Source organism: Chelmon rostratus, chromosome 2 (genome assembly GCF_017976325.1).
Source record: "Chelmon rostratus isolate fCheRos1 chromosome 2, fCheRos1.pri, whole genome shotgun sequence".
NCBI lineage: Eukaryota > Metazoa > Chordata > Actinopteri > Chaetodontiformes > Chaetodontidae > Chelmon > Chelmon rostratus.
In genome coordinates this window covers 635,307-662,938 of record NC_055659.1, presented here as the reverse complement: position 1 = coordinate 662,938, position 27,632 = coordinate 635,307, and the positions used below count along the sequence as shown (strand labels likewise).

Below are 27,632 nucleotides of genomic sequence, written 5' to 3'. Positions count from 1 at the left end.
TTTATTATTAATATTAAGCCAAGACCAGGACCTATCCCGAACTCAACAAAGTGCTTTGAGGACTTAAACAGAACCACAAACCAGGACTACGAGCTGGAAACAATACAAAAAGGTTCAGAATCAACGTGTTGAGACTGAAAGAGATTACAATTATTAGCTTTTGTAAATTAGTGGTATTAAAGTCATTTGTCGGAGACGGATCTGGACGGATCGGTCAGTTGGCCTTCACCTGAAACAGCGACAGTGGTTTCCGATCAGCAGGACCTCATCGTCACTGTTTCACCGATCTTCACAGGCAGGGTGAGGTCCGGTGTCAGGAAGGACTAAGGCCTTCATTAAGGTCAGGGGACTCTTGTTGTCATGGTTACAGTTGTAACCAGGTGGTTCCGGCTAGTGAGCGACGGTGGTCATGTCTGAAGAAAGGACACAGGAAGTGAACAGCAGTGTGTGGAGTTAAAGGTTGATGTTGTGTCTCTATAGCAACATCAGCTGACTTGATTCCCAGAGCCAGCAGAGGGCGCCACCACAGAAATGTGGAAACTTTTCGGACCGTTGCTTCTCTTTGGAGGACAGTCTCAGGGTTGAATCCTGGACAACTGGACTTGTTCTGGGCCTAGAAAACATTTTCTGAGGTCTCATCAAAGAGGCTTCTCTCCAGCTGGATCCTGAATCCGAGCTGTTCTGGATTCAGTCATCCGTCAGAGAACGAGTCAGACCTGATCCATGTGGTCCAACAGTCTGTCTGCTCACTGTTCATGTTTCAGGTGGATCAAACATGGCTGCTGTCAGACTTCACTGTGGCTTCTGTTCAGAGCTGTTTGCACACTTCCTGTCTAACAGGAAGTGTTTTATGATCACATGTTTGTCCTGTAAGACTGCGTTGGGTTTTAATGGAGGCTCGTGGCACGCTGCGACGTCCTGACTGCTGTTTCGGTGTCTGTCTCGAGATGGAAAGACAGAATCTACTGTGACACGTTGGCACTTCATGAATAAATCAGCGCAGGAGAAGTGTTTTCTTCAACCCACAGAGCATCTCATTTCCCACGAGAGTCGTACATCTTCTTATGCAAAATGCCAAGGTCACACCGCGGAGACTTGTTCTTGTCATTAAGGCTTAAACTGCCGCCGTCCGACCTGATTTAACTGTATGTTTTCAGGTGGAGTCACTCATTTATGGAGACAGGATGGAGGGATGTGCAGGCTGGAGGAGGATCAGCAGGAGGGCAGAGGGGAGGACAATATTTGCAATGCTAATATCATTTCTTCATGCAGTCTGCATTTTATGGCGTCCATTAATGTTTGTGTTTTCCACCTGTCTCCGCTCTCCTCCTCCTCTCTCCTCGCTTGTCATCGCTCCTCTTCTCCTCTCATGTTTTACGACTTCGCTCCCACTCCTCCTTCACCGTGAGCAGACAGGCGTCGTCTTCTGTTTCCCGGCTCTGTTGAAGCTGCCGCCGCCGCTCCGTCAGTCGGTGCTCCGGCAGTGATGGGTTGGATCGTCACGGCGACACTCACGTTCCTCAGACGATCGATCCTGCTGTCTCTGCTCGAGGGCCGCCGTGCTTTCACACGATAAAGCAGTAACTCTGAGGGTCAGCGCGCTACTGTCGTCATATTAGCATGCTGGTGTTAGCATTTAGCTAAAAACGCCACTGAGCTGCTGAGATGTTAAGATTCCTGCTGATAGATAGATAGATAGATAGACAGACAGACAGACAGACAGACAGACTTTATTTATCCCAAACTGGGAAATTGCAGTGCAGCAGCAGCATTACACACAGTGAAATAAGTGGAAAATTGTGAAATAAGACTATAAAGAACAAACTATACATAATAAAATATCAATGTGTGTGTGTGTGTGTGTGTGTGTGTGTGTGTGTGTGTGTGTGGTCTGAGGTTGTGTTTAATATTGTTGCCAAGGTGAGGAACATGACCTGTTGGTTGGGGCCCAGCTGTGCGGCAGCATAAATCACAGAGTTATTCATCTGCAGTGTTTCTCTGTGTGTCTGCCGGGTCTCTGTTTCTGGTCCTCCCTCTTGTTCACGCCGTCTGGCGGCTTCTCCGGTTTTTCGAGGATCTAAATGGAAATAAGACGAGCGGCAGGCGTGTTGGCGTCATGTGGTGATCGGTGTAGCTGCACATGTGTGTTGGGATGCTTCGGCTCATTTGGATGGAGCCTCTGTCAGCAGTAAACTCCTCAGAGCAGGAAATCAGTCCTGATTGGCCGATTCTCGCGAGTGGATGTAAAACTGTTTGATTTAGTTTCCTCTCTTATAAAATGACTCCTGTCTGTGCTGACATTCATTGATGCTGCAGGCTGAACCTCTACCAATCAGAGAGATGATGTGGACGTCTTTGAACACCATCAGGCCCCCCTGGCTGGAGGTCCTAATGACATACAGCGTGCTACATCTTCACATTTCTTATTTTGGGAGTATAATATGTATTTGGAAGCACCATGATGAGTATTATTATATTAGAAGTATGATGTTGTCTCATTATGTAGCATAAAATGGGAGATTTCCTTCATGTGCAGGACACATCAGTTAACCTGGGCCGTGGTTCACGGTGGAGCTGGACTGTGGACGAGAAGAGAAGAGTCCAATAATCTGCTGTTTGCATGTAAATAAACATCACAGTTATTCTTGAATGGTCGGCCTTCAGTCTTTGTGTTGTAGCATACGCTGCATTTAAAGAGCTCTTCTCATCATGAATGTTGGCTTCATATCGGCAGGTAAAACCTTGATAGGAGAGTTACTTCTCGATACGGGTAGATCATATTTTCATGCTAACTTTTAGATTTGACCTCTGATCTCAGCGATGACGCGTAGCATCACTTTGTGACGGCGTGCTCAGACTCTTGTTAACTGCATTTCCTGTTTTATTTTGTAGTAGCCTACTGATGCGTTTCTGTAGATTTACTTCCTGTCTTTGTTCTGTTTCCCGCCAGTTTTTCTTACCACCTGTTGTCACTCATCCAATCAGTGCCCAGTATTTATAGCTGCAGTGATGCAGGACCTGTTTGTCTTTGTCTTCCAGCAGACTCAGAGTCGTCTGTGTCGGTGCCGGTTTTGTCTCATGTTTCTAGGTTTTGTCTCGTGTTTCTAGGTTTTGTCTCGTGTTTCTAGGTTTTGTCTCGTGTTTCTAGGTTTTGTCTCGTGTTTCTAGGTTTTGTCTCGTGTGTTTAGGTTTTGTCTCGTGTTTCTAGGTTTTGTCTCCTGTGTTTAGGTTTTGTCTCGTGTGTTTAGGCTTTGTCTCATGTTTTTAGGTTTTGTCTCGTGTTTTTAGGTTTTGTCTCATGTTTTTAGGTTTTGTCTCGTGTTTCTAGGTTTTGTCTCGTGTTTTTAGGTTTTGTCTCGTGTTTTTAGGTTTTGTCTCGTGTTTCTAGGTTTTGTCTCCTGTGTTTAGGTTTTGTCTCGTGTGTTTAGGTTTTGTCTCGTGTTTCTAGGTTTTGTCTCGTGTTTTTAGGTTTTGTCTCGTGTTTCTAGGTTTTGTCTCGTGTTTCTAGGTTTTGTCTCGTGTTTTTAGGTTTTGTCTCGTGTTTCTAGGTTTTGTCTCGTGTTTCTAGGTTTTGTCTCGTGTTTTTAGGTTTTGTCTCGTGTTTCTAGGTTTTGTCCCGTGTTTCTAGGTTTTGTCTCGTGTTTCTAGGTTTTGTCTCGTGTTTCTAGGTTTTGTCTCGTGTTTTTAGGTTTTGTCTCGTGTTTCTAGGTTTTGTCTCGTGTTTCTAGGTTTTGTCTCGTGTTTTTAGGTTTTGTCTCGTGTTTTTAGGTTTTGTCTCGTGTTTTTAGGTTTTGTCTCGTGTTTCTAGGTTTTGTCTCGTGTTTTTAGGTTTTGTCTCGTGTTTTTAGGTTTTGTCTCGTGTTTCTAGGTTTTGTCTCGTGTTTTTGTCTCTGCCTCGTCCTTCTGTTTGCTTGATCCTGCCGCTGAGTCACATTTTGAACTTTCGGACGTGGAGTCTGTGATACTGAGTCTCTTCACAGTTTGGGTCATGACACACATTTTGTCACAGAATGTAAAAATGCTCACAGATCATCTTGGACCGACATCCGTCCTTCCTCTCTGCTATCAGACAGAATTTGCTGCTCATTAATCTGAGATTTTATTGTTAATTATCTGTGGACATGGAGGGCGTCGTGTGTCGACTGTAAAACCCTTTGAGGTTTGTGATTTGCGGCCATAAAAAGACTGTTTTCCATTTAGAAATGCAGCAGCGAGTCCAGCACTTACAGGATGTTGGACGTCCTGCTGTGTATCAAAGCACGAGAGACTTTTCTATCTTAAGAAGGATACTGAAAATGCAGCGAGAGGAGAGGAGGAGGAGGACGAGAGCAGGACGAGAGCTTACAGAGCAGATGCGGTGATAGCGGCTCTCGGTACAGGATGAAGACGTTTGTGATTTAACGGAGTGAAGAGATGAAGACGTGAAGGGCGGCAGAGAGGTGGAGAGAAGCCGACAGACTGAAGCCAGCAGACGCCGTCGTGGCCTTTTTCACTGAGGCGTCAGCGAGCGGCGGGAGTCGACTTCTGCCGCCGTCAGTCAGCAACACCGACCGACCGACCGCTCGCATCCAGAATCCACAGGACGAACTTCAGTCTGTCAACTGATCCTCATCTCATCCCACACAGCAAACCAGCTGAAATCACAGGAAACAGGTCAAAACAGGCCAAATATGAAGATGAGACAATAAAACTGATGAAAATAATAGAAGCTGACAAGAAAATAAAGAAATGAACAGCAAGAAAAAGGTTTTGGGGGCTTTTTTAAGTAAAATCTCGTGTTGATGTGTCTGATGTGGGTTTGAAGCTCAGACAGAAGAAGATCGATGAAGAACGTTTGTCATCAGAGAAGTTGTTCGTGGATGTGAACTGAGCTCGGAAACACCCGTCGATACGAGTTTTTCACACAGAAGACTGTCTGTCTTCAATAATCTGCTTTCACTACCTCAGTTCACTGTAATTCAGTGTTTGTGACCTCGGCAGATGTCGGTTGTAAATCAACGTGCTGACGACCTTTTTACAGAAGGAGCTGAATGTGAGAGCAGAGACTGTCACTGAGCTGCAGCAGCTGAGCGTTAAACTGTGTGTGTGTGTGCGTGTGTGTGTGCGTGTGTGTGCGTGTGTGTGCGTGTGTGTGTTTAGATGCGACAGTCAGACCGGCGTCTGCCTCGTGAGGCTGTTTGTTTGCGTGTTCAGACGTGGTCGTTAAAATGTGCCCGGACTTCCTCCTACACAGAAACACTGTTTCAGTTCGAGCAGCAGCTTCAGCTCAGATTGTTTTTCTAAAGCTCAGTTCAAACTAAACACAACATCAGTAAAGCAAAAAGACAAATGTTTCACGTTCTTTCCCTCTGTGACGACTAATTTAACAGATTAAAACAGTTTAATTCACACAACAAATGTGTCATTTGTTCCAAGAAGAAAAATTAGATTTAAAGATTAAAACTCGATGAATTTGTTTCCCAGTCCAGGAAATCCTGACTGACCCCCAGCGGTGCCTCTGCAGTCTCCTCAGTGTTCACACTGAACTGGTTCAAACTGGGATTAGTCAATTCACACTGTGCTCCTCTGATAATCTGTGATCCAGTTCCAGCAGCTGACCTGAGAACAGCCACCTGTCTCTGGTTTATTAAAGCTACACACACACTGAGCTGGTAGAGAAAGCCTTCATATGATAATCGTTTTAATTATTTATAGAGAGGACTGTCCACACACACACACACACACACACACACACACTCTTGAGTCCATGCAGCAGGTCTTTGGAGCTGCGGCAGGTGATGGGGGGCCTCCATCAGATCCTCCTGCTGCAACACAAATTAACACGAGCAGGTCTGCAGATGTCACATCGACCTGCTGTCCAACACTCTGAATCTAACACAGCTCATCAGCATCATCCTCCGGACGCGCTCCAACAAACGTGCATCGATTATATGCCGCGTGTGTGTGTGTGTGTGTGTGTGTGTGTGTGTGTGTGTGTGTGTGTGTGTGTGTGTGTGTGTGTGTGTGTGTGTGTGTGTGTGTTTTCAGTGAAATCATGTTGTGATTTTCTGTTTCTTCTGGGGTCTCTGCTGTAGCACTTAATGCAGATAATAAGATCAGTTTCCAGCAAAACACACACACACACACACAGAGAGAGAGAGAGCTCGACAAGTTGTAGCATGATTAATGACACGGTCAAATACAGCTGAGAGAGAGACAGAGAGAGATTCACTGAAAAAGTTCATGTTTGTGTAGACGAGAATGTGCAGAAGTTTGATTTGTTTTGTTTCTTCATGTACTCTGATGGATATTTAACAGTGTGTGTGTGTGTGTGTGTGTGTGTGTGTGTGTGTGTGTGTGTGTGTGTGTGTGTGCGGCTCACTTCCTGTGTTTCAGTAAATAAAACGGTAATGAGCTGAAAGTGAAATGTTCTGTTTTACATTCCAGGCTCGACTCTGAAGGAACAGAATTATATTTATCTGTTTCAGAGTTGTTGTTTGTCGTCGAGTCGTTTCGTTGTTCAGGTTTAATGTTTAACTCGTGCAGTTAAAGCGGTGCTGAAAACACTGACTGCATCCACACAGGTGTTTGCACTTACACTTGTAATGTAACCTTAAAGTTACATTACAGTTACTTTAAAGTTAAATTACATTTAGATTACAATTAGTTTATAGTTAGATTACAGTTAGATTAAAGTAAAAAAAAATTAGATTACAATTAGTTTATAGGTAGACTACAGTTAGATTACAGTTAGTTTATAGTTAGATTACAGTTAGTTTATAGTTAGATTACAGTTAGATTACAGTTAGTTTATAGTTAGATTACAGTTAGATTACAGTTAGATTATAGTTCGACTACAGTTAGATTACAGTTAGATTACAGTTAGAGTATAGTTAGATTACAGTTAGATTACAGTTAGATTACAGTTAGATTACAGTTAGAGTATAGCAGTACGCGTGTGCAGCTCATGCAGATGCTGTGTCAGCAGCTCAGTGACGCCTGCTGGTCAACATAATATTCATGAATCGCCATCAAGTTTCATCCTCATTCAGTTTTCTGACAACAGACAAATATGGAAATGAGAACAGCTGTATGCTGTGTGATCAGCTCCAGACTCCCTTCAAATATCATGAAGTTTTGGGAGTTGTTGAGTTAGAGGAACTTTAAAAACGTTCTGAAATGCTGTCTGCTACAGATTCTTAATTAACTGTCCCCTCTTGTGAATTCGGAAAATGTAAGACATTGATTTATTCCTTCGTTTGTCTAAAACGTGTTGTGTCAGTTTGTGATCTGCCTCGTTAACAGCGGATCAGCTGCACAGATGAGAGCAACATGTCACACGCTACTTATTTCTTACTGTATATCTTTCATTTCCACTCGTCAGTTTTCACACAGCTCTGTTGAACAGCGTCTTCTCACATGACACAGAATAGACGTATAATCAGTAATTAGAGGCCTGTCTCTTTCAGCACTTCTTGTTGGCTCGTTCTCTAAATGTGAACAACGTAAGTTTTATTTTAGTTACATTTTTAGCCTGCAGATGGTGATCCAGACTTCAGATGTGGTTAGAAAGATCCATCACATTCTGGTCACAACGTTCTTCCTTGGCCAAACAACATGTCCGGACACAGATCGGGTTTAACACCCGGTGTGAACAGGATCTTAGTTACCCGCTCACCACATTCTGACCACTGACCACAGGAAGTGACTCTGAATCAACTTTACAGAGGAGTTTTATTCATAGTGACATGAAGCATCATTCTGCAACTTTCTGTTGACGCTCCCACTTCCTGTTGATGCTCTCACTTCCTGTTGACGCTCCCACTTCCTGTTGATGCTCTTACTTCCTGTTGAAGCTCCCACTTCCTGTTGACGCTCTCACTTCCTGTTGACGCTCTCACTTCCTGTTGATGCTCTCACTTCCTGTTGACGCTCCCACTTCCTGTTGATGCTCTTACTTCCTGTTGACACCCTCACTTCCTGTTGATGCCCTCACTTCCTGTTGATGCTCTCACTTCCTGTTGACGCTCCCACTTCCTGTTGACGCCCTCACTTCCTGTTGACGCTCCCACTTCTTGTTGATGCTCTCACTTCCTGTTGGCACCCTCACTTCCTGAAATGACTGTTCTTCCACTTCCTTTTAAATCCATTAACATGTGTCCTTCCCTCCGTGGCTTTTCTTTTTGCTGAATCCGTTCTTCACCTCCCTCAGACGTTTCATCCTCCACCTCTCCTCCACCTCTGCTCTCATCCATCTCTCTCAGCTCTCTCCGTTTCTCTCACACATCTTTTTTATCACGGACGACACTCTGTGACTTCCCCATCAATCTTCCATCGCTGTCCAAAGCCTCGTAAAAACTTTCCAACCTCTCCTCTCCTTTCTTTCTCTCCTCACTCGTTCCCTCGTTCATTCATCATTTACAGCTCTCTTACCACGGCTATTCTACTGCTGCCTCGTCCCACTTAACCTTTTCTCACCTCTCTCCCGCTCATCTTCTCCTCCTCCTGTCACCCACTCCAACATTTCCCTCCTCTGTCAGCCGCGTCATCCTTTCACCTCCTCCTTTCTTCACTCGTCTTTCTTTCTAGATGTATTCACATAAACCAGTTTGAGTGTCACAAAGTGACTTCAAACACCTTTTCACCTGTTCAACATTAAACACGCTGAGACTACTCGTCTTCTCCGGTCACAGCAGAGGACAGAAGGAAGGTGATGTTAGACAGAGAAATATCAGCTGTTTCTGGAGGATAAATGTTAATGTAACTCCGAGCTGTCAGGTTTGATCAGGAGTCGTTAATGACATCATCAGACACGTCATGTTCAGGAAAGACTTTAAAAACATTCACACAAACGACAGCTACTTACTGTTAGCTGATAATTAGCCTGATCAGCCAGTAATCAATGAAAACACACATGACTGGACTGTAGTTCTCACCAACTACTGTGACTCAGTACCATGGATCAGTACTGTGAGTCAGTACTGTGAGTCAGTACTGTGAGTTAGTACCGTGGGTCAGTACTAAGACTGTCTTATCGTGCTATTTATATTACAGGCTTTGTTAGCCGGGTATGTTTTAGCCGGGTATGTTTTGAGCCCCCCCGCCCCCCCCCCCACACACACACACACACACACACACATTCATATATGAAGATAAACATTTGTCTACTACATGTCTACTGGCCTCCCTCTCTTCCTCTCATCTCCTCCTCCTCTCTCCTCCTCTCCTCCCTCTCCTCCCTTCCTCTCCTCCTCCTCCTCCTCTCCTCTTCTCTCCTCCCTCTCCTCCCTTCCTCTCCTCCTCCTCCTCCTCCTCTCCTCTTCTCCCCTCCCTCTCCTCCCTTCCTCTCCTCCTCCTCCTCCTCTCCTCTTCTCTCCTCACTCTCCTATCTTCCTCTCCTCCTCCTTCTCCTCCTCCTCTCTCCTCCTCTCCTCTTCTCTCCTTCCTCACCTCCTCCTCCTCCCCTCTTCTTCCCTCCCTCTCCTCCCTTCCTCTCCTTCTCCTCCTCCTCCTCTCTCCTCCTCTCCTCTTCTCTCCTTCCTCTCCTCTTCTCTCCTTCCTCTCCTCCCTCCCTCTCCTCCTCCTCCTCCTCCTCTCTCCTCCTCTCCTCTTCTCTCCTTCCTCTCCTCCTCCTCTCTCCTCCTCTCCTCTTCTCTCCTCCCTCTCCTCCCTTCCTCTTCTCCTCCTCTCCTCTTCTCTCCTCCCTCTCCTCTCTTCCTCTCCTCCTCCTCCTCCTCGCTCCTCCTCTCCTTGACTTCTGCTTCTTTCTGGACTCTGTTTAAAGGTCTTATGGCTTCACTTCAGGTCTGACACGGAGGAATATGAATAATAGAATAATAGATAATAAATATCTCTGTTATTCTGACTGAACCTTTATCTCAAACACGTTCAGCTTCTTGTTCTCGGACACGTTAAAGACCGAAGCTTTCAGACGGATCAGGCTGGTTTCTACGTGTCTGCCCTTGACTCGATGTGTAGTCTTTAAATTAAACACCAGGGGAATAAAAGAGGTCACAATAGAAGAGCGGAGCAATTAGAAACAAATACTCTCTGTGAAAATCCTAAATGCCTTCAATAAATCTGAACACAGGTATCATAACTCTGCTGGAGTCACCCTGACAGAACCGGGCCGCGTCCTGAGGGACCTTAATTAGACTTGAATAGTCATTAATCATCCGGGGGCCACAGAGGCCCTGGTGATGACCATCCTAACCCACAAAGGGCTGAACAGGAACCATAAGAGCCTAACAGGGACACCTGAGTCCATAGAGACAACCTGTCCACCCCATGTGGCCGCAGGGGACACGCCGCAGTCATTTCACGTCAGGGCAGACATCGTTATTCCACTTATTACCCATCAGGGACGACGCTCAAAGACCAATTAAGAGCTGATGGGCAGCTGGCAGGGTGCCCCCTAGTGGTGACGGTTAAAGCCTGAGGAAGAAGACATCTGAAGAACTGAAAGTCTGAAATCAACTTCTCTGTCCACATCAACCACAGAGAAGAACCCTCAACAGGCTGAGATTCAAAGGTACAGACGGACTTTCACAATCCACACGTCCCGATTCAAAGCGCGTCCTCCTGACTGAGAGCGACCGACACCAACACGCGCTCTTGGTTTTACCCATAAAGGCTACGAGGTGTAATTTAGTGCTTTCAGCCTTCGCTCGTCTCTCTGATAATAAATTCCATTCAATGCAGGCTCAGTTTCTCTGAATAGAATATTTCACATGGTCCTTGACCCACACATGACCCACACATGCATATGTACACATGAATATGGAAGCAGTCATCTGCTGCGTGTGTTCAGGTCAGTGAACACAGGTTCCTTTATGTAAATTCAGTCCAACAGCCATAAAGCATTCACAGTCACAGCCGAGGCTCCAACCAGCAGCAGAATCACTGAGCTATGAAATAAAAAAGATTCCTGCAGACGCTCTGCTGCAGCTCCCATATCCTGATGGTGTCTCAAGGCTTTAGTCCAGATCCAGGAAGAGGCTGGTGTGTTTAGAGCGACGTCGACTCTACACGAGACGAACAAACAGATCAGATCGTTTCCCTTCCGAGCAGAACATGTGGAAGCCCAGACGTCATATTTCCAGCCTGCATGAGGCTGCTCAGCGTTTCAAATATGAAGAAGACGTTCAGCAGCTTCATGTTTGATGTCTGAGAGGCAGCAGGTCCAGCACTGATGAGTCCAGGGAAGACCTCCAGCTGCTCAGAGCAGGAACCGTTCACACCTTCTCACGCTGACGGAGTGAAAGCCGTTCATCGACTGCACTTTGACCTGAGCTGACGTTTGTTGGAGCAGCAGCAGAGAAATCTGATAACAACGAGCTCATTAACAGATATGACGTTATGACATTCAGTCATTTCTTTGACTGAGCAGAGGAAACTCCTCTCTGCTGTCGCCATGGTGATGAGATTAAAAACACCACAGTCACAATGTGATGAATCAGCTGATCAGTGATCAGTCAGGACGTCCTCAGACTGAATGCTCTCTCTCTGTCTCTGTCTCTCTGTCTCTCTGTCTGTCTCTCTGTCTCTGTCTCTCTGTCTGTCTCTCTGTCTCTGTCTCTCTCTCTGTCTGTCTCTCTCTCTGTCTGTCTCTCTCTCTCTCAATTCAATTTCAATGTCAATAAGCTTTATTGGCATGACTGTAGATCAACAAAGCCGTTACAAACACAAAGTACAACAACAAAAGTAACCGAGCAGAAACATAAACACAACAGATAATTCACACAGAATTAGATTAGCTAGATTAGATATTTAAACATAAAATTAGATATGTACATTAAATAGAGAATTAACAATAATAACTTTAAAAATATATAATGAAAATAATGAATTTATATTCATGTGTCACAGAACCATTTTTCTGCAACACATGAATTGAAAATAAAAGAAAAAAAACAGATTGTAGATATATACAGGTGTGTCAGGTGTGACAGGTGTGACAGGTGTGTCAGGTGTTGTGATGGTCGTCTCTCAGGCTGGGACACAGTTTGACATATTTAGCTGCTGCTAAGCTGCTGACTCTGTTCTCTCCGAGGATGTGCTGCATTTTAATTTGATCAGGCAGAGAATCAACGTCAGTGACTGAAACTTTTATCTTTGAGAGGAACTCTGCTCTCGCCTGTTCGTATTTGCTGCAGTGCAGCAGGAAGTGTGTCTCCGTCTCCACCTGTCTGTGTGGACAGAGCTGACACAACCTGTCCTCTCTGGGCAGCCGGGTCTGCCTGTGTCTGCCCGTCTCTATGGCCGAGCTGTGGTCACTCGCTCTCTCTCTCTCTGTCTGTCTTTCTGTGTGTGTGTCTCCCTCTCTCTGTCTGTCTCTCTCTCTCTCTGTCTCTCTGTGTCTGTCTCTCTCTGTCTGTCTCTCTCTCTGTGTCTGTCTCTCTCTGTCTGTCTCTCTGTGTCTCTCTCTCTCTCTCTGTCTCTCTCTCTCTGTCTCTCTCTCTCTGTCTCTCTCTGTCTCTCTCTCTCTGTCTCTCTGTGTCTGTCTCTCTCTGTCTCTCTCTCTCTGTCTCTCTGTGTCTGTCTCTCTCTGTGTCTGTCTCTCTCTCTCTGTCTGTCTCTCTCTGTCTGTCTCTCTGTGTCTCTCTCTCTCTCTGTCTGTCTCTCTCTCTCTGTCTCTCTCTGTCTCTCTCTCTCTGTCTCTCTCTCTCTGTCTCTCTCTGTCTCTCTCTCTCTGTCTCTCTCTCTCTGTCTCTCTCTCTCCTCTCTCAAACCACCGCTTCTTCACCTCTGCTGCGTTGGTCTTTCTTCTCTTTTGTTCCTCCTTCTCTTCTCTCGTTTCTTTACTCTGTTTTTCCTTCTACCTTTCTGAAGTGTCTCTGTTCATCTTTGTGCTGTTGTTCGTGTTGGCACGCAGACCCTGGTTCGCGTGCCAACGAGGCTTTTGTGTCTGCAGGAGGCCGATGGAATATTCCGTCTCTTGTCTTTGTTGTATTTTCTTATGTCTCAGACTTCCAGCTGAGCAGATGCATCGCTCGGCGTCCCGCTGCTGTGATATTGTTTCATTACATCATTGTTGTTACTGTAGTTTGTTTGCCTCCACATGGGGCCCGATGCTCCACCGCTCAAATAAAATGACACAGATTCCTCCGGCGAGCGCATTCGGCCGACGTGGACGTGATAACAGTCTGAATCTTCTGTTTGTGGTATTAATTGTTATCATGGTGGACGTAGGAAAAGCTCAGCTCGCTCACAGCTGGTTGACTTCCTGTTAGAAATAAGTGCTCAGTTCTGAACTCTAATTAATGCTGACTCGTACAAATTAGACCTCTTTACACCGAAGAAACTGCTTTAAAATAAATGCAAATCAGCTCAAACTGGTGAGAAAGACAGTGGATTGAGATCTGTTTGTCTTTGTTTGGATCTAAACGATCAGAATCCTTCGCTGACAGTTTTGTTCTGGAGCTCATGAGTTACACTGAACACCTACTTTGGCCCACTTTCCCAGCATGCTGTGTTTTCTCCTCCCACGCTGATGGATCCGTCACACAGTCGTAATGAGTCCTCCCCCTGTTTAGGGATCCCGGGGAGGTCTAATTAACGGACTTTGTTTGCGCCCACGTCGCGGCTTCCAGCCGAGACGATTTGACACACAAACTGTTCAAACACAGAAGACGAGACACGACATCAAACCTTTTGACGAGATACAAACGAACGAACGAGCACTGCCTTTAACGGCGCTTCGCTAATGACATCGCTCTCTGAAATCAGATCAAAGACGATTTCCTGAGGTGGCTTCGTTACAATCAGCTCATTGTTCTGTCTTCATCGCGGCCGACAGACACAGGTGTGCACTGACGAGTCGAGTGTTTGCTAATGACCCGAGTCTAGACGGCGTTTCCACACCTGAGACACACCTGAAGCTCTTCTTCACCTCCTGTTGTCAGCTGACAACGACAAACACCAACAAACACCTGCTGAGCAGGCAGACAGACAGACAGGTGAGGGGACAGACAGACAGGTGAGGAGACAGACAGACAGGTGAGGAGACAGGTGAGCAGACAGGTTAGCAGACAGACAGGCAGACGGGTGAGGGGACGGACAGACAGACAGGTGAGCAGACAGACAGACAGGTGAGGGGACAGACAGACAGGTGAGGAGACAGACTGACAGGTTAGCAGACAGACAGGCAGACAGGTGAGGGGACAGACAGACAGGTGAGCAGACAGACAGGCAGACAGGTGAGCAGACAGACAGACAGGTGAGGGGACAGACAGACAGGTGAGCAGACAGACAGACAGACAGGTGAGGGGACAGACAGGTGAGCAGACAGGTTAGCAGACAGACAGGCAGACAGGTGAGGGGACAGACAGGTTTAAAGGAACAGACTATAGATGCATGTTAATGACAGCAGCTGTGAGATCAGATGTATTGATAATTAAAGCGATTGATCACTGATGAAGTTTGAGACGACAGGAAGTCGCTGAGACGAAGCCTCCGTCCGTCAAACAGCTGCTCGGTGTCATCGTTTAGTCTCAGTTTCATCTGGACCGAAACTTCAAGCTGGAGTTTAACTCGTCGACTGAGAGAGTTTTATTAAACTGGACAAAGGTCTGGACGGATCAGATTGTTTCCATCTGAATCGTCTTGGTGAGGACAGAGACAGTCAGAGACCAGCTGGTGAACAGGGTAGCAGCAGTTAGCAGCTAAAGAGGCAGATATTTCCCTCAGGAGGTGGAGGAGACCAAAGACTGAGTGGACGGAAACACCAGTTACTGCAGCTGTGAGTGTATTTTTTTATTATTTTTTTTTTTTATAAAATAAAAATGAAAAAAAACCCTGACTTCCTGTCACTGGATCCACATCTTTAAATTCCTAAAGAAACTCAAACCGGCTTGTTTCCAGAGCGCAGAGCTGTGGGTGATGAGCAGTGAGCCGTCGTGGTGCAGCGTGGTCTTTAACGTGAGCTTTAACCTGTTTAATGTGATTTGAAAGCTGCATTCAGGGACACTGGAAGTTACTGGGTGTCCTGAGAAGAACTCATTGAATACTGATGTCTAAATGCTGGTTTTTGCTGACCCCCAACCCTAACCCCCAGCACTAACTCTAGCCCCCAACCCTAACTCTAATACTGACTCTTACTCTCACCTCTATGGTGACTTAATCAGGTATTTAAGGTGTTTTTAACCATCGTCTCTGCGTGAAACTGAAATATAAAGTGTGAACAGGAAGCTTCCACATGGTTTCTGTGGTTTGCAGTAGAAGTACTAATACCACAGTGTGGAAATACTCCATCAGTGGAATGAATTTCTTTGTCTTGAATACTTCCCACGGTTGCAGACCAGGTGACCTCGGCTGTGTTTTTTGATAAATGCAGGAGCAGAAAAACTCACGAAGGACTTCAGGAGATAAATGATCCACTTACCCTCGCCTGTGATCCAGCTCACGTTCATGTCCGATAACACAAAAACAAGATTAGGTGTCTTTCTGCTCCCAGATCAGCGCTGTGCTGCGTCAGGCCTCCGCTGTCAGACAGGATGGAGGGAAGGCTGGTCCTGATTCAGCCGCTCTTCCTCTTCATGCCGGCTTTTCTCTTCATCTTCCTCCCAGTTAGTTAACGTCTCACCGACATCCTGAGAACTATGAACAGACACACTGAATGTCTGTTTAATCAGTCACACGGTCAGTCAGTAACAGTCAGTAACAGTCAGTAACACACAGACAGTAACAGACAGTAACAGTCAGTAACACAGTCAGTAACACTCAGTAACAGTCAGTAACAGTAACACACAGTCATTAACAGTAACACACAGCCAGTAACAGTCAGTAACACAGACAGTAACACACAGTCAGTAACACACAGTCAGTAACAGTCAATAACACACAGTCGGTAACAGTCAGTAACAGTCAGTAACACAGTCAGTAAAATAGTCAGTAACAGTAACACACAGTCAGTAACAGTCAGTAACAGTCAGTAACACACTCAGTAACAGTCAGTAACAGTAACACACAGTCAGTAACAGTCAGTAACAGTAACACACAGTCATTAACAGTAACACACAGCCAGTAACAGTCAGTAACAGTCAGTAACATACAGTCAGTAACAGTCAGTAACACACAGACAGTAACAGTCAGTAACATACGGACAGTGACAGTCAGTGACACAGTCAGTAACAGTCAGTAACAGTCAGTAACACACTCAGTAACAGTCAGTAACAGTCAGTAACAGTAACACACAGTCATTAACAGTAACACACAGCCAGTAACAGTCAGTAACAGTCAGTAACATACAGTCAGTAACAGTCAGTAACACACAGACAGTAACAGTCAGTAACATACGGACAGTGACAGTCAGTGACACAGTCAGTAACACTCAGTAACAGTCAGTAACAGTAACACACAGTCATTAACAGTAACACACAGCCAGTAACAGTCAGTAACACAGACAGTAACAGTCAGTAACACAGTCAGTAACACAGTCAGTAACAGTCAGTAACACTCAGTCAGTAACACAGTCAGTAACACAGTCAGTAACAGTAACACACAGTCAGTAACACAGACAGTAACAGTCAGTAACAGTCAGTAACAGTAACACACAGACAGTAACAGTCAGTAATAGTCAGTAACACACAGTCAGTAACACAGACAGTAACAGTCAGTAACACACAGTCAGTAACACAGACAGTAAGTCAGTAACACAGTCAGTAACACACAGTCAGTAACAGTCAGTAACAGTCAGTAACAGTCAGTAACACAGACAGTAACAGTCAGTAACAGTCAGTAACAGTCAGTAACACAGACAGTAACAGTCAGTAACAGCCAGTAACAGACTCACAGCAGAAACTAAAAGCCGTCATGATCTAATTAAATCTCAATCTTCTGGTTGTGTTTGATGTTTCTTCTGTATCTGACAAGTCGTTTTATCACACTGATTAATATCAGACACAAACACTGTGATCAGTTATTGAACTGATCAGAGATACATGGTGTGTGTGTGTGTGTGTGTGTGTGTGTGTCTGTCTGTCTGTCTGTCTGTCTGTCTGTCGTAGTACAGTAGAAATATAAAGTATCATTAAAGGTAAAGCGAGGCTGGGTGTGAGTCTGTGGACAGTTTGTGTCAGTCTCACCTCCTGATGTGTTTCTGTATCATTGTTCCCTTTTAGTTTCACACACATGTAATAAAACATCTGCAGAGATCATGAGAGAAAACCTTCTATCGTTCTGCTGGTTTGTGGTCGTCTGAACACGCTGCTGCTGTCTTCCTTCCCTCATCATCATCTTCGTCCTGAGCCCTCTCTCCCTGTCGGCCTGCAGTGAGTCGGCCTGTGACTGCTCGCTGTAAATGGCATACATCACCCAGTGACAGCAGGGCCATAACACATAAAGACAGTGAGGCTGAACTCTATGAAACCCGCTCTGGGAAGCCCATCATCACGCGGCCGAGCCTCTTTACGCATTCTTCCCGGGCCGACAATCGCCTTCTAACGGGTTCAGGGGGCCACGGCTTCGGATGCAGGTGCAATATACACAGCGCATAAAACATTTATGCCGCGGCCCAGCTGTGCGCCGCTGTTCTCCGCCGGAGGTGAGGGTCGAGAACACCCCGCATAATAAAAAACAATCCTTCACCAGCTCATAAAATGTTGCAAGAGTTTGGTGTTCGTTCACAGGCCGTGTTTCCTGAGCCGCTCAGCCACTTTAATACACGGACTGAGTTAGTTCAAACAAGTCCTTAATGCACAGACGACACGTGTCCTGTTAGAACATGGTGGAGTGTCCAGTGTTTCCTGTTGGAGGACCCCTTTCTTCTGCATGACACACAAACTGACATATGATCAGACAGAAGAAATCAAAGTGTTTGCCTGTTTTCCATCACTTCTCTCAGGTTATTTATTCGTTTTCTCCTTCAGTCCTGGACGTGTTCGTCTTCTCGTTGCAGGACGACGTCTGTGCACAGTTTGACACTAAAATCTGTTTTCACCTTCATCTGCTCGCAGTTTTCCTGAGCTCGCTGGAAAGAGGCGGGCCTACGAGCAGGGTCTGTGACATCACACATAGCTGGAACCAATCCAAGTTCAGTGTTCAGCTTCCACAGGTGTGACGTGGAAACCTGAACAGACTTCACCGTGAAGTGCTTATATTATGTTGTTAAGATCTTTGCATCATCAGGATGTTTTAATGATGACAAAGTAGACTTTTAATATAATAATAGAAAAAAACCCACATCAGAAACACGTGATTAGTCAAATTGTTGTGTTTTATAAACGTCTTAGAACATGTCATGACACGCTGACTGACTGTAGGCCAGTGGATAATGAGCACACTCTCAGCCAATCGCATCACTGCTCTCATCACTTTGAAAAAGCCAATCACAGTGAGGCATGACAGCATCTCCGCTCAGCTTCCTCAGGAGATCTTGTTGTGTGGATGTTGCAGAGTGACACAGCAGGACCTCGGAGGCCGGGGGTGTCGTTTCCTTCAGGGTTGTTGGGAGGAGCTGATCAGGACGCTGCTGGGCTCCTTCCTGTGGAGGGTTTCCAGAGAGAGAGATCAAACATCTCCTCTGTGTCCTCGTCCAGCCGAACCTCCACACACGAATCTGCTCATGGTTTTATTTTCTAATCGCTCTCTGTTCTCCTGCCGCCCTCAGCTCTACATCCAGACCACCACACTGACCATCTCCATGAACCTGAGCGCCTCCGTGGCCCTCGGGATGCTCTACATGCCCAAAGTCTACGTCATCATCTTCCACCCGGAGCTCAACGTGCAGAAGAGGAAACGTTCCTTCAAAGCCGTCGTCACGGCCGCCACCATGTCGTCCCGACTGTCCCACAAGGCCAGCGACAGGCCCAACGGAGAGGCCAAGACGGAGCTGTGCGAGAACGTCGACCCGAGCAGTAAGTACCGACGAAGGCCTGACGACGTCCGTCAGTCAGAAAGGAAAGTGTGATTCTCGTTAGGAGACTGAAACCTAAATGAAATGAAAGAATAAAGCAGCGTGAGCTCCTCAGAGCTCCGCACTAACACACACACACGATATTAAATGAAGTGTAAAAGTGGACCTGAAACCAATTGAAACGTAATAAAGCATGTTATTATTTTACTCATCCAACCATACGTTTGTTCACCTCCTGGACCGACTGCAGCTTGTTTCATGTGGTCGGCTGGTTGAAGGATGAGAGCGAATAATATGACAGAACTGTGAGTCCTGTTTCCTGGACTGAGACACTGAAAACACCTGAGACACCTTCAGATAACAGGAAGTTAAACCAATCAAACGTCATGTTGTGTTCACTGCACCTGGTGCAAGCCGTCATCACCTGGTGTGATGTCACAGGAAACACACTCCTGTGTGTCTGTGTGTGTGTGTGAACTGATCCACTCTCATGTCTGTTCAGAACATATGAAGCTACAGCTAGTCGCTGGTTAGCTTAGCTTAGCATGAAGACTGTAAATGGAGGAACTAGCTAATATAATAAATATACGGCAGCTTTGTTTTTTGTCCGGATGAAACAATCAGTCTTTATGCTAAGCTAAGCTAACCAGTTGCTGGCTGTAGCGTACAGACATTAGAGTAGCATCAGTCTGAACATGTGAATATTTCTCATGTGTATTTCACACACGTATGACCTCATGTTTGCTAAACATCTATTTATTTCTAATTTGCTTTGTTCTTGTCGTGGATGAATGTGGCGTTCTGACAGTCCCGTCTTCTAGAAATCCATCTCTATACGACATGCAGGAATCTTAACGCTGCCTGGATTAATAACGCTGCCTGGATTAACTTTGTTTTTATGTAACTGCCGAGTGACGAAACACTGATTCTGAATGATTGACAACATAATTCAGAGGAGGTGAGAAGGGAGCTTTGAACGCCTTCGTCTTTACTAGTTCTGTCTTTTTCCTGCGAACAGCAGCCTTCAGCACCATGAAAGTCTTCCAGGAGAGACTGGTGGATAATTATCTCCATAGTTAAAGGTTTATTATTTCTGGATCCGTGGCCTCTGACTCCACCTGTGTGGCCTTTCAGAACACGGTGACCTTTAGACATATTCTACTAACTGGCTCTCTATGAGTAAACCTGGACCTTCAGGTACACACAGCTTATCTGAATCCTTGAACGTTCAGTGCTGAGAGAGACCTGCTGCATGTACCAGACTGCCTGCTCTCCTCACCTGTCTGAACGACCACCTGTCCGACAGAGGCAACACTTCCTGATACAACGTGGTCGAGATCAGATTTGCCTTGAAAGTTAATCATGTTGACTTTAAGAACAGAATCTGTGAACAGACACTGCGTCACTAATCTCAGCAAAGTGTTCAAACCAAACCACGTGCAGGCCTCAGCAGGCGAAGCCTGGACCCCCTCAGCCTGCCAGGTCCACCCCCTCAGCCCTCGTCCAGGCAGTGAGGCAGCATGGGAAAACAGACGAGCCGTATTTGAAATGAATTTCTTCGAGCCGGACTGATTCAGATTATCATGTGGGCCCATCAGTGAGCAGGAAGACAGCATGTGAGCCGTCTTCCTGTCCTCCTCATCAGGATTAATCTGCACACTCTCTGTTCTGTATGTCTCGTTTTTTATGGGCTGTTTGCTTGTGAACCATTTTTCTTCCATAATTTGAAAGCAGCATCATGAGTGTTATCACGTCACATAGAAATCTAACTTTGTCCAAATTCCATGTTGTTTCTGTCTCTGTCAGCCTCCACATGCAGCTCTGTGGTGCTCGCCACGTCCTTTGTTTCATGCTGAATCTCCATGACAACGAGCATGCAACAGCATGAATTCCTTTGAAATGAAAAGTACCTCAGAAGTTGCGTTCTTGTTCCACAGGAAATCAGAACTGTAGTAAAAAAGAGCTTCAGCCTGATGTTCTCAGAAATAAGTGCACAAATTGAAATTACATGGCAATGTGATGAAATTAGCAACTCGCAGTGGGATTCCCTTCAGGGACGACTCACCAAATAATGTTTTTCTCCCCCCGACAGGCTAATTTCATAATTTATTGGAGGTAAGAGCAAATTAATCTTCTTCTTCTGCTTTGCTGTCCTGACCTTGATCCATTTTCTTCTGGAGGTTTGAGGAGACAGAGAGAGAGACAGACAGAGAGACAGACAGACAGAAAGAGAGAGAGACAGACAGACAGACAGAGAGACAGACAGAAAGAGAGAGACAGAGAGACAGACAGAAAGAGAGACAGACAGACAGACAGAAAGAAAGACAGACAGACAGACAGACAGAGAGGCAGACAGACAGACAGACAGAGACACAGACAGGCAGACAGACAGACAGACAGACAGACAGACACACACAGACAGAGAGGCAGACAGACAGAGACACAGACAGGCAGACAGACAGACAGACAGACAGACAGACACAGACAGAGAAGGCAGACAGACAGACAGACAGAGAGAGAGACAGACAGACAGACATTCAGATACAGAGGGGGGGACAGTGGTAGAGAGGGACTGTTGGTGTATTCTGCAGCTCTTTATCTCCATCTTTCAGTTGACTCATAACTTTTCCATGGGCGGAGTCTAATGTGGCTGTTTGAGCGGCAGATTTAGCGTCTTCCTCCGCCGCTGCCTGCATGCTATTCTGGGCGGCGCTTTAACAATCGCTTTGACCCACAAGACCTCTGATTTTACTGCACGGCTCCTGCTCTCTTCAGGGTGTAAACTGTGCATGTGGCATGCTGGAAAACCCCCTCCCATTCAACACGCCTGACCTGAGAGAGAGGACAAACCTGCCGAGGTGTTCCTCTGTGGATCCGGCACAGGTGGCGCTGTGGTGGACCTCTGTGGGGCTATAGCACAAGAAATCATCTAATTGCAACCAAACAAAATGCTTTGACTGCTGTGTCTCTCATTCTCCAGTTAATCCATAACAACCGTCTGGAATCACCTGGATTAATGTTCATTTATCTTTGGTTGATGACAAAATGCATCGTTTCACCATCAAACACTAATGAAAATGAGAACGTGACGGCAGGTGGAGACAGAGGCCACGTGTGACAGTTTATAGGAGCTTGTCTGGTGCAGCTTGCTCCTGGCACGACTTCTAAAGATGTTAGCCAGCTGCTAGCAATGTTAGACAGCTGTTAGTGCTGTTAGCGGATGTTAGCCAGCTGTTAACAATGTTAGCAGGATGTTAGCCAGCTGTAAGTGATGTTAGCCATTGTTAGCAATGCTAGCCAGCTGGTAGCAATGCTAGCCGGCTGATTGTGGGATGCTAGCTGTCTGTTAGTGATGTTAGAAGTATGATAACCAGCTGTTAACAATGTTAGCCTGCTGTCAGTGATGTGAGCCGGATGTTAGCTGGCTGTTAACAATGTTAGCCAGCTGTCTTTGATGTTAGCATGATGTAAGCAAGCTATTAATGATGTTAGCAAGATGTTAGTGATGTTGGCCAGCTGTTAGCGATAATATCCTGGTGCTAGCTGGTTGTTAGCCAGATTTTTGTGATGTTTAAAGATTTGTGGTCACTTTGCTCACTTCTGTTCTCAGCTAAGTGGTCACCTCACTGTTCAGTTCATGCTACGTTAACATTCAGCTCTGATTCTGAGTGTCTTCAGCTTCATTGTTGCTAGTCCAATTACATTTATTTGAGAACAAAATTAGCCTCCAAAGGCTCCAGCCTGTGGCAGGGTTATCATATTATATTTCTGTGGCTTGCAGTCATTTATGCTTTTAATCAAGAAGCAACATATTGTGAATCACAGCTGAGCTCACAGCAGAGCTCTCTGAAAGCTAAAAGCTGTTTCATCAATGACAATCTGTGATTCGCTGCACTCGCCCACTTTTAAAGATGCTTTGAGATTTGTTCGTGTATACTGTATACTGAACACCCCTGTTAACGATGTTAGTCAGCCCTTAGCAATGCTAGCAGGCAGTTAGCAATGTTAGCTGGTTGCTAGCAATGTTTACTGGCTGTTAGCAATGTTAGCCAGTTGTTAGCTGGTTGTGTGCGATGCTAGCGATGTTAACTGGCTAACATCTGTTCTTCTGTCTGTGGTTTTGAAGTCATTTTGTCGAGGGTTTCTGCAGCCGTCTGCCTTCTCCATGCTAACATACTAATAAGTATGCTAAAATAGTACGTGAGATTTTTGTCCGACATCGCAGTATGAAATGCAGACTATTTCCAGTGAATATTTCAGTCTAAAAACACTGGACACTATTCCAGCACAAACATCCCACAATGCAATGCGGCTTGACGACAACAGCAATGGTGGATGGCGACCAAGGCGACTTATTAATATGCTTCCATTTATAAACGCACTCCAAGGATTTATTATAGGGATTATTGCAAATGCTGGGAGAAGCGAAGTTGGTTGGCACAGGTTACCATGGTGACGTGTCTCCAAGGAGGCTCTCGGAAAGTGGCGCGTGCGTCGTCTAGTTATTGGTGTATTTAAGTTCTGTAAATAATTAAGACCCTGAAAGACTCTCTGGTGCCACCTATGGGATCTCATCAATCAGTCCTGTTTGTTATTGTGCAGTGGGGGGTGGGGGGGGGGCATTCAGAGACAGTTCATTGTAGAGAAGACACAGCAGTGCTGGAGCTGTGCTGGCAGACTGCAGCTCAGTCATGACTCCCTGAAGACCGGCAGAGCCATCTGTTGGCCCGGGCCGATCCAGTCTCGACTCCCCCCTCGTTTCTCACTCCATTTCTCTCTTCCTGCAGCCTGCACTCGTTCTGCTCAGGTCTTCTGGTTTCAAATGTTTTCATAATGCTCTCTCTTTTTGATCTCCCTCTCTCGCCTCCCCCCCCCTGCTGTAATAGCCCTCAGTCACTTAAGATGGCTTCATCTTTTCTTCTCACCACTTGTGGCCCTCTCTCCTTCTCCTTCCTCCTTCCTCGCTGCTCCTACAGCTGATTCCTAACAAAGACCTCCATCGCTCGCCGTTCTCCTGCCCTCAGTTGCTCTTCAAAGGCCAGATCTCTCTGATTCTGCTCTCATGAGCCTCTCTGACTCTCCACAAGCTGATTCCTTATACAACAAAGACATTTCTCTAAAAACTGCGCTGCCACAGCCAGTACCTCCAAACCTCACCCCGAGTGAGATGCTTCTGCTGCATTCATTTCCTCTGGGATTCGTCTTTCTAACACGTCTGTGAGACACATTTAAAATGAAGGTTCAGCAGCAAGCTTCAGACGTCAACAAATCAACTGGGTCAATCTGGGTCCCAGTCACATGACCCACGAGTCACTTTGACACGTTTTCTAATTTACAAAATGAATATCACGAGCATTGAGCACTCTGAGAGAACAGATGTATTTAAAAAGGAAGTGAATTTAGATATCAGACTGTTTCTGTGTGTTTCACTTCTGACCACCAGCCACAAATACTCAACTCTGAGTAAAAGTACCCAAACCAGGACAAAATCTGACCCTGAAAATCCTGAAAATCTGCTGATGAGCAGTCAGATGGACTAACAGCTGTTGCATGTAAACGGCACGCAGAGGCTACTCTTCATCATACTGTCAGTCCGATAGGGGAGGAGAAACCCCCCAGCAACACTCTGCAGGAGGACTCCAGCAGTCTGGACTGAATATCTGAACCCTGTCAGACTCAGAACTGGCTGCTTCCTGTATGAAGGAGACACGTTAGGACAAAGTCATGGAGGTTCAGGATACTTCCAGGCCTTCATGAGCGTATTACGTCGGTTTCTCTTTTATAGTGGGCTTTTGGATGAACACTGGGGGCCAAGTGGTCACCGGTGAAAGGGAGGGGGAGCCGCAGCTGCAGGAGGGAGATAGGAAGTTGGTCGTAACTAAAGAGAACAGATGACGCCTGTTCTGCCGGTTAAATTCACATCTGAGGGCCTGATTTACATCTCGCCGCGTCGACCCAGCTGAAGACACGACCTTGAACTTCTCCGTCTGTGGCGTTTGGGAGCGCCGGCTCGAGGGTAAAGGTTTAGAACGAGGACGTTAATCTGATGATCCTGTTTACAAGATCAACCGAAATTCAGCAACAGAATAATGTTAAAATGTAAGTAGACTGTTTTCAGCCCCAAACAGTGCACGACGAAAATCTAATCTAATCTAATGTAATCTGATCTGATCTGATCTAATCTAATCTAATCTAATCTAATCTAATCTGATCTAATCTAATCTAATAATCTGATCTAATGTGACTGACAGCAGTTCAGACGTTCTTCTGTTTGAAGAAGCTAATTTGGCTGCTGGTGCAGGAAGTGAATTTTCCCTTGGCGAGATTCCTTCAAACAGGACAGGATGTCCAGCGAGCAGACGTCTTTGTTGATTGATCGATTGATTGATTGATTGATTGATTGATTGATTGATTCCTTTATTTCGAACATGTAATGAAAAAAAAACGAAAAAAACAAAGCAAACAGACAAAAAGTGATAACAAAAAAAAAAGTCACCTTCCTCAACTCATGCTGATCTCAGATTACATGAGCGAAAGAGAGAAGGAAGAAGTGTAAACTTACATGACTATTACATTTTTATCAAAAAAACTCATGACTGAAACATCCTGATTCATCCTCAACCTACACATGATCCATATATTCAGCAGTTACCGATAAATAACGTTAATAAATAACTGCAGACATTGACAGTTACATTATGTATAGAACACACCCAAATACCGGTTAGTCATCACTCTATCTGACAAGAATCAATTCTTTATACCTTTTTTAGTAGTTAATACTCTCTATTAATAATAGAGTTGTTAATTCATGTTCAATACCAGGAATCATTCATTTCAGATGAAGTAATTAATAGTCTTAAAGATTTTATTTGTTTCTGTCAAACTGGACGCTCAGACGACTGCAGAGAGCTTCACTGCGTCTTTTTCCATGAGACGCACAAAGTCTCTGCGTCAGGATTATTTTCCTGTTTCGTGTCGTTAATGCTCTCTGTTAATAACGGAGCAGTTAATTAAGACTCAACAGAAGATATTAACTCAGTTTAGAGAAGGTCAGTGTTGTTTCCAGAGATGTGGACGCTACCTGGCTCAACCTGAACCTGAACAACGAGGCGTCGACCTCCCAGTTAGGAAGCTGATTGGCTGAGAGTGTCTTTATGTATTTCCCTCTGATGTGCAGTATCTTCAGCTTCAGCTGCTGCTGCACGTGTCTGACCTACAGACGGCAGCAGGACGTAGCTTTTCATTTCTCCGTTTGTCTTCTGCTGCAGATGCTTTTACTTTATGACCTCTCAACACCGACAAACGTTTCATCACTGTATGACACAGAGTTATAGAAGAAGAGGCGGCCTTTGTCTTCAGGCTGTGCTGTCAGTCATCTCAGGCAGCGCGAAGACAAACTGCCTCATCTTCCTCTCCAAAGATCATAATTCAAGCTTTATTTTGAAAACTCCGGGTAATTTAATTCACCTCTGTCATTAACTCCCCCTTCACCTCCATCGTAACACTGACCATTAACCTTCCCCTGAATGACAGCCACCAGCGCTCACGCTCATTTTGTCCACTTCCTCCTCTTTTCAGGTCCAGCAGCAAAGAAGAAATACGTGAGCTACAACGACCTCGTGATCTAACAGCGTTCGTCCGTCACGAGAGGCTGAAAACGGAGGAAGAGAGCGAGAGCTGGAGAGGTTTGTTCTGCCGCCCTGCTGGCTAAAAACAAGAAGAGACGAATGTTTTTTATTTTTTTCTTATTTGATTTTTTTGGTCTCGTGCTTCATTGCCCACCGCAGACTTTCGGACGCTAAAGCAAAGCATTGTGGGACTTTCCTTTGGGCACACAGATACTCACTCAGTCAAAGAGAAGAGAGGGAGCAAAGACGAGTTAAAAAAGATGTGGTGAAATGTGATGACGAGGGATCACCGTGACCGGTGGGCGGAGCTCTCGTCTCTGCGTCTCCGCTGTTGATGTCAAACGACGCCGTCTCGGCCGGGCGTGACCTTTCCGCGGAGCTGCCTCCTCGTGTCTTTTAATGTACTTCCAAACTGCAAGTTTTCCAACCTTCCTGTCCGCGCGCGTGTCGTTCTTTATGGCTTATATGTTGGCCTCCTTCGGTTGTTGACTCTTTCTTTGAAGCGATGATTATGACGTCGACGATGAATCTGTTTTGCTCTTGCTTCTTGGATGCACATTGTTTTTTATTAAAGCCATATTCTTCGCTTTGAGATTTCGAGGGCTTTGCTCTCGCTGCCACCTGGAATCTGATTTTTGTTGCTAAAATTTCATTTGGCACAAAACGTCCTGAAAAGAACTGAAAACATATAATTAGCTTCGTTCAGTGAAGTGATGGGATCCTACATGAACTCACTACGCCTGCTAATTACAGCAGAATGATTGAATAGAATAGTTGTAGTAGTACATCCTGAGGTTCAGTAAATACTGAACATTAACATACTGCTGGATTTCTGTCACTGCCACTTTTATTCTTTGTCTTATTCCTGTTAGCATGCGCTGAGTTTGAGTACTACGGTTCCCATAATGTTTGAGGGAAGTAAAGGGGAGCCATAATGTTGTCTGCAAAGATCCTCGGTCCAGGAAACTGGACTCAGTGATAGGTGTCTACCACCAGGTCCGGTTATCTCAGATTTAACCCTCCTCGCAAGCAAGTTTTGCTTTGGGCTACAGCTTGAGCCCTGAATTAGCTGTTAGCAGCTCCTGTTAGCAGCTCCTGTTAGCAGCTCCTGTTAGCAGCCCCTGTTAGCAGCTCCTGTTCGGAGCCCATGTTAGCAGCCCCTGTTAGCA

The 27,632-nt window shown here is 45.5% G+C and overlaps 1 protein-coding gene across 1 annotated transcript in view; it reads left to right on the top strand.

Annotated features, from left to right (window-relative positions):
• LOC121614733 (metabotropic glutamate receptor 7) overlaps positions 1–26,612 on the top strand; it is a 208,639-nt gene extending 182,027 nt beyond the window's left edge. The window contains exons 9-10 of the mRNA XM_041948770.1: positions 18,587–18,833; positions 26,414–26,612. Of these exons, the coding sequence (XP_041804704.1) occupies positions 18,587–18,833; positions 26,414–26,463 (297 nt within the window). The 3' untranslated portion in view covers positions 26,464–26,612. The remainder of the gene's footprint in view (positions 1–18,586; positions 18,834–26,413) is intronic.
• The last annotated feature ends 1,020 nt before the right edge of the window (positions 26,613–27,632 follow it).